Below are 7,617 nucleotides of genomic sequence, written 5' to 3' on the forward strand. Positions count from 1 at the left end.
AAAAATTAAAATGGGTTGAATTAAAAACCGGGTTGGGTCATGACTCATTTGACCCACCCAAATTTACTTTGGGGATCGGGCTGGGTCAAATGACCTGCTTAATCTGCAATACGAGCATACTGCTATTATCATTTGTCACCACAATTTTAATTTCATCTTATATCCAACCTGTATTTAGACTCATTTTAACAGACCTATTTTTCTCCATCATGAAGGGGTCCACCGTCCACACCTATTGGTTGAATGTTTGGCAGCTTTTACTATAAATAGGAGGGCTAAGCTCCTCATTCAACACACCAACAAAAACAACAACTTAGTAGTAGCTGTTATTTTTTTTTTTTGAGTGTGTTGTAATTCTTAGTTATTTTTCCGTTGTTATTACCGCAAATATTATTTCTGTGGTGGGGGTTTATCTCCAACACATCAAACATTGAGAAAGAATGGCATACACTGGTGTTAACTATTCCCTGAATCATCTGGTTCGCCTGCTGAGCACTCCGGGCCTGACTTCCTCGAAAGAATCCCAGATCCCTATGCTTAAACTGGAGCTGGGCTTCCTGAGAACTTTTCTCTGGTGGACGGCAAAACACTGTAGGGAGAATGGGAATTTGGAAGCTCTCTTACTGCAAATCGAAGTTGTGGCACGAAATGCAGTAAGTCACATCCAACCCATTCTTCTGAAGAGCGTTGAAGACAGCGCCAAAGAATTGGATCAGCGGTCTGCTGAAGTACTGCATCACGTGCAACTTCTCAAGCCAGAGATTGAAAAGGCTTACATCAAAGTTGCAAAGTCTTCTACTCATGCACCGGACGCATTGATGGTGGTGGAGTTCATGAACTCTCTGATTGACAATCTGAAGGATCTGCTTCGCTATCGGGACCCTTCCACTTTTTCAGAACTCAGACCATTTGTAACTAAGCTAAGGTTCTTGAGAAATCTTCTTAGCTTTGTAGCTACACGTTGCATCGACCAGAAGAAGCTGAAAGATCTCACCAATCATACTGAAGGGATAGCTATCGAAGCAGCATGTATTCCTTTCATGTGTGCGTTTGATCCAAAAGATGGAAAAAGTACAATTTCCATCAAGGACAAGCTCACGGAACTGACGCGGAAAATTAAGCCCAGCACTCCAGACATCAGAAGGATTTACATGGGAGTCCTCGGAGCATTGAGTCGATTGACAACAGAGACTGACATTTCAGATCCAGACTTGGCATCCTTCATAGACACTCTCCAAGATTGTCTGGTAGATTTACAAGACAACCAGCAAATTTGGAAGGGCTCGTTGAAGGTTAACTTTGAAGTCCTCCACCACGAACTCACCTTCCTCAGTTCTTTTGCTAAGGACCCGCCAAATCAATTCATTGAGAGTGACAAGTCGGAGTCGGATGATCCAAAAGCTGACCCAATTCAAGTTCTCTTGGGAAAGATAAGAGATTGGAGCAGCACTTCTGATGCTCATTCCTTCAAGGACTATACAGAAAGTTTGACATTCAAAGGTCAGTTCACCCATATTCAAGATCTGGCTGTTAAGGTGGGATGTACCATCTTTTTCTTCTTTGATTTCAACGAGCTGGAAGAGCACAAGCTTGTCGAAGCAAAAACTACACTTGTTGATCTAATCAAAAAGATCAAGCTCCTTAAGTCGGAGATCGGAGTTCCCATCCCACTGACATTGCCTGAGGTTAATATCATAAGGATAGATTACCTGGGTTTTATAAGAAATTTTAGAGAGCTACTTGACCAGCAGGCAGGTCCAGTCAATTGCCTGAAGCGTCGTGCACTGGGAATTGCTGACGAGCTGGAATACCTAAGTTCTTTTCTCAAAAATTGTGGAGAGAATCTTGCAACCCAACTAATGACTGCTGCGTACAGAGCTGAATATGTCATTGAGTCGTTGTTGCTAAGAGACGGCACTGTATTCAACCATTCACTTTCTCTTATTGATGCTGTTGGAGAAATGAAGAGAATCAGAAGGGAGGTCATGGCGTTTAACCAAAAGATGAGGTATGTTACTGAGCCCAAGGTTGTTAATTTGACAATGCCCTCCAGAGACATGATAAATGTTGCTAAGCAGGAGGAACTGGTGGGCTTTACGGACGAAAGGCACAGATTAATTGATGAACTGACAAGTGGATCTAGTCAGTTAAGTGTCATAGCAATTGTTGGCAAGCCTGGAGTTGGTAAGACAACTCTTGCTAAGAGGTTCTACAATGATCCTGGAGTTTCCAACCATTTTGATATTTGTGCTTTCCTCACTGTTTCTCGGGTCTATGACAATCGAGAATTATTACTTGAGATTTTACGTGATATCACTGGGCATAATGACACAGTAGATGGAAGGATCTTTTCTGATTTGCCGGAAATGCTGGTCGAGCGTCTACATGGAAAGAGATTCCTCATCGTAATGGATGATGTGTGGGACGCTGAAGCATGGAATGTTTTGAGTGCATCCCTTCCAAAGGATGATAGCACAGGAAGTAGGATTCTCTTGACAACTCGATCAGATGATGTGGCTCAGTATACTGCAGCAGGCTTTCAACTACATAATATACATCATCTTCGACCTCTTGGAGAAGAAGATAGTCGGATATTACTTGAGAAGAAGATTTTCCAACAAGAATCTTGTCCTTCAGAGCTGAAGGGACTAGCGAAGCAACTTTCCAAGAAAACTAAGGGGCTACCGTTTGCAATAATTCTGGTTGCTGGTATTCTTGCTAATGCAGAGAAAACAGCAGAGCATTGGACAGAAGTACAAAAATCGCTAGACCAAACCAAGATTGGTGGTAACGACCAAGATTTGTCCAGTATTATTGGAATGAGTTACCAGGGTTTACCAGATTGTCTGAGGCATTGCTTCCTCTATTTCGGAGCATTCCCACAGGATGATGAAATTCTGACATCTAAGTTGATCAGGTTGTGGATTGCAGAAGGATTAATACAACAAACCGAAGGGAAGAGCTTAGAGGATGTGGCAGTGGATTACCTAATGCTCCTAATTGGAAGAGGTCTTATTATGGCGGAGCAAAAGAGCTCAAAGGATCGGGTGAAATCATGTAGAGTCCGTGACCTGATAAGTGAATTTTGCTTAGCTAAAGCCAAACAGGAAAATGTTTATCGGCTGATGGACCATCGCGGTGCTGATTCCAATATCCCAGTCTCTGTAACATGTGATCATCGCCGGCTGCTCATTTCATCTAATTGGTGGGCTAATACTTCATTAGAAGTTTCTGGTCCACTTGTCCGCAGCCTGGTGGTAACTGGCAGGAGATCTGATTTTCCCCGGTCTCATGTCTCATCTCTGTATCACAACTTCAAACTTCTCAGAGTTTTGGATTTAGGGAGCGTAAATGTGGGCAATGATTTTCCAGTTGGGCTTGAAAACATGAATCTGTTGAAGTACTTAGAAGTCCGGGGAGAAATGACTTCAGTCCCGTCTTCCATTGGCAGCCTCCAGCGGTTGGAAACTTTTGTTACGATAGGATTACGGGGAGAAGTTGCACTATCTGATGCTATTTGGAACCTGAGAAATTTGAGGCATTTGCGTATAGACGGCCGTGCTTCTTTTGGTGCCCCTGACTATAAACAAGAAATTTCAGGGAAGCTGCTGTCCAACTTGAGGACAATGTCGACTCCAATTCTTAAACACGGGGAAGATTCAGAAGAGATACTGAGAAGGTTACCACGTCTTGAGAAACTGAAATGCATCTGTCTTTTCCAAGAGAGACTGCTTCCCAGAATGGACCTTCTACCTCAACTTGTCTCTCTCAAGCTATTTGGCGATGGTCCCGCTCTCTCTCCAGATTTCTATGAGTGGGAATTGAAATTCCCTTCAAGCCTCAGAAGGTTGACCCTCTCAGGGTGTCGCCTGACATGGCTTCAAATATCAATTATTTTGGGGCAACTTCGCAATCTTGAGGTCCTGAAATTGCAGAACAACGCGATTGAGGGTAGTGATTGGGTGATAAACGCTGGTGATTTTCCCCGTCTTAACTTGTTGAAATTAGATACACTAGACCTTGAGGTATGGTACATTGTGGATCCGCTCAGTAAGTTGATCAGGTGGATCAGTACCCATAACCACAGAGGGCCGTTTCCCAGCCTTGAGCGACTGGAGTTGCAGAAATGTAAGAAACTGAAGGAGCTCCCCGCTGGGCTGAAGAGATGTAAAAAACTAAAGGAGATCAAGGTGAAGTGGTGCAACCCATTCCTTCAACATTCAGCCAGCAGAATTATGGAAAAACAATCTTCACAGCAGGACACCTAATTTTGATCCTCCCCTCCCCTCACTTTTACTTTTACTATACTTACTTTTAGCATAAAAAAATTATTTTTTGTCAAATATTTATTGTAGTTTTTATTTTTCATTTTTAGTAGATTTTATTTGAAAAATTATAAAATAGAGTCACAATTTAAGATTTAAAAAATTTTATATTTATTTTTATTTTTGTTTTCATTATTATGAAAAGAAATTCACAAAACAAAATCTTTTGATTTAAATTTAAAAAAATAAGATAGTAATTTTAATATTTCTTAATTATATTTTTGATTTAGCAATTTAACTTTTCCAAAAGATTTCATATTCATGGCTCTTGAAAGTTACCTATTTGTCAACTTTCAAAATCTGAAGCTTGTAGCGACTTTCATTATGTAACATCGCTATTATGCATGAAGTTGCTCAAGTTTCACATGTGTTTAAACGTTCATAATTTTATATAGTTAAATTTAGAGTAAAATTGAAATGATACGTGAAAACTTCTTGCACGTATAAACGTCTGATCTTTATCTTATCTTTAGTTAATACATGAAATTGTTCAAATAATTATCTCTATTTCGTAGATTTAATAGTATTGTGTTTATTTCGGTTTTGAAAGTTTGATTCTGTATATTTGTTTTTTGTTCCTGATGCAGGTATTTTCCAGCACATGGAGTTATATATATAAGATTCTTATATTTTGTAGGATAGAAGTAGTAATTGCATATTTGATGTCCTATCACAGACGTAGTAAAAAATAGAAACAAAATTTTATGAAATTGTGTAATGACCCTTACGGTGATTTCTATGTATTTTCATATAATTTTAGTACTATTTAAATGTATCATGAATTATTTAATTTAATTTGACATTTGGTAGAAATATAAATTAGTACCTTTCTAGAATATTTTCGATATTGATAAAATTCTTTAAGTGATGATATATTTATATTATTTTATAATAGATTTTTTTTGTGATTTATTAATATTTTTTGCGGAGATAGTAAATTTAAAAATATTAAAATATTATTATTATATAATATAGGTTTTGTTAGAAATAATTTTTTATTAAATATGGTATATTCAAAATATTATAATTACTTTACCATGAATTTAGGCAATACCCAAATATATATACACAGTGTAGAAAATTATCACTTGTGGTTTTTGAGCACCACACGTGGAAATTGATATGTGGATAGCAACATTTTACTTGGTGACAGCCATACATGTGCCACTTGATTAAGTCCTATCTTTTTTCTTATACATCTATATATATACATACTTGGTAGTGTCTTTCCATAAAGAGAGAAAATCTTTTTTTTTTTTAACTAAAAAGGCAATCTAGTACTAGTATTCTTATATGTAATCATATACCCCATATATATATATATATATATATTTTCGGTAGTATCGGTTTATGGGCTAAAATAATTTGGCATCATTTGAGCATCAAATTAAAGATTAATTATCCGAATCAATTATTTTAAGCTCGGGTTCAACTAGTATTATTTGGAGGCTTCGCGGACAGATATTCTAGCTTTGACGTCCAGGTAGGCTAGGTTTACCTAATTTTAGATTGAGCTTATATACCGAAATTGTGAACTATTATGCTAGCTTTGAATAAATACTTGTAGATGCATATTATTTGATTTATATAAACTGTCTTATTTATTCGGATTAGGGCCCCGTTCTAGTAAATATTGAAAAATTATCTTTTAGCATAATATAGCATCTATTACTTTAGAACGTGAAGCTAATTGCAAAATCTTGAATTTATCCCTTTTTAATTAAGATTAATGAATGATTATTTAGGCATTTATATTGTTATGATATGGATTTTAATATTATCGGTGGGTTATGGTTACTATGAGTTCCGGTTCGAGTCCGGCAATTGATTATTATGATTACTATGAGTTCTGGTTCGAGTCCGGCAATTGATTATTATGATACTATGAGCTCCGATTCGAGTTCGGCATTTGATTATAGTTGGGGTTACTCTGAGTTTCGGTTCGAGTCCGGCATCTGATTATTTATGTTTACTTTCATCACTTGTGTGTCCCACCGGCTTATGGGGGTACGGTTGGATTAATTATCTTCTTCAGTGTGCCTGGCGGGCTTATGAGGGCTCAGTTAGGTTATGTTTGATTTATTTGTTATTACTACATCATTATTTTTTCTGTATTGCATAAGTTTATTCCTTTACAGCCGTTACATAGTTTGGCAGTTGTTTACCTTTCCATCCCTATTTACTAATAACTCAGATTATGTCCTTGCATTGTAGTTACACCTTTTCTGTATTAAGCTCAGTCGGCCGATGATGCCTACTGAGTACCCGTTGTTTTTGGTACTCATACAACACTTTTGCATCTTTTTCCTGATGCAGATCCAGGTACTAGTAGTCAGCGTTGACGTGGTTCTTACCTTTCAGTGCTGGTTTAGAGCGGGGTGAGCTTACTGTCGTCTGAGGCTGATCCTCCTCTATCTACTCTAGTTAGTCTTTTTCACTCGAGACTACTTGTGTATATTTTAGATTTTTGTCTAGTACTCTAGGTACCCGTTAGTAGTGGCTCTAGTACTGACCTTATCAGGTCTTGGGAGGGATTCATTTGTATAGCTGGTCCTTTTTTCTCCTCTCGTTTTGATATAATACATATGCTTTCTTCTTAGTTTTCACCTATTATTGAGGTTGTTGTTATTATCATATGCGATCTTTTATTTTGTCTCTGCCTAATAGCCCATTACCTATCATTCCGGGCTATGGTTTGGCTTGCCTACTGATGGGATAAGGTAGGTGCCATCACGATTTAAGAAATAGGGTCATGACAAGTTGGTATCAGAGCTTAGGTCACACTGGTATTATTAGTCCTGGAGCTGATGTTTAGTAGAGTCCCACGGATCGGTACGGAGACGTCTGTATCCTATCCTTGGGAGGCTACAGAGCATTTTTAGGGAAAAAAAATCTTATTTTCTTAATCTATTTTGTGCGTTGAGTCTGGTTAAGTTGTAATCTTTTTATTGATTCACTCTTTACGCAGATGGCTAGGACACGAGTTTCGAGAGCAGGGGGTCAGGACCACAGATCCGCTTCTAGAGTTCTATCTTGGGGCCGAGGTCGACCCAAATATCAGGGGCAGGGTAGAGGAGCAACCCCTATTCGAGATCAGGTCAGGGCTCCAGCACCTGATCCTGCTATAGCTCCGAGGATTGAGATAGCTTCAGGTATTCCACCACATCAGCAGGTGGGCCGGGGGCAGCCCAGGCTCCACCCGGCTTTATATCTTCTTCGGTTATTCGGGATACATTAATTCAGTTATTGGGGTTAGTTGTTGGTCCACCGATCGTGGGAGTTCAACCAGCAG

The 7,617-nt window shown here is 38.7% G+C and overlaps 1 protein-coding gene across 1 annotated transcript; it reads left to right on the top strand.

Annotated features, from left to right (window-relative positions):
* Positions 1 to 39: 39 nt before the first annotated feature.
* On the top strand, positions 40 to 5,124 carry LOC124895145 (putative late blight resistance protein homolog R1B-14). The gene is made up of 2 exons (XM_047405594.1): positions 40 to 4,190; positions 4,913 to 5,124. The coding sequence occupies exons 1-2, from the start codon at positions 441 to 443 to the stop codon at positions 5,015 to 5,017; spliced, it is 3,855 nt and encodes a 1,284-aa protein (XP_047261550.1). The 5' UTR covers positions 40 to 440; the 3' UTR covers positions 5,018 to 5,124.
* Positions 5,125 to 7,617: the final 2,493 nt, after the last annotated feature.

This window comes from Capsicum annuum, unplaced genomic scaffold (genome assembly GCF_002878395.1).
Source record: "Capsicum annuum cultivar UCD-10X-F1 unplaced genomic scaffold, UCD10Xv1.1 ctg80188, whole genome shotgun sequence".
Taxonomy (NCBI): Eukaryota; Viridiplantae; Streptophyta; class Magnoliopsida; order Solanales; family Solanaceae; genus Capsicum; species Capsicum annuum.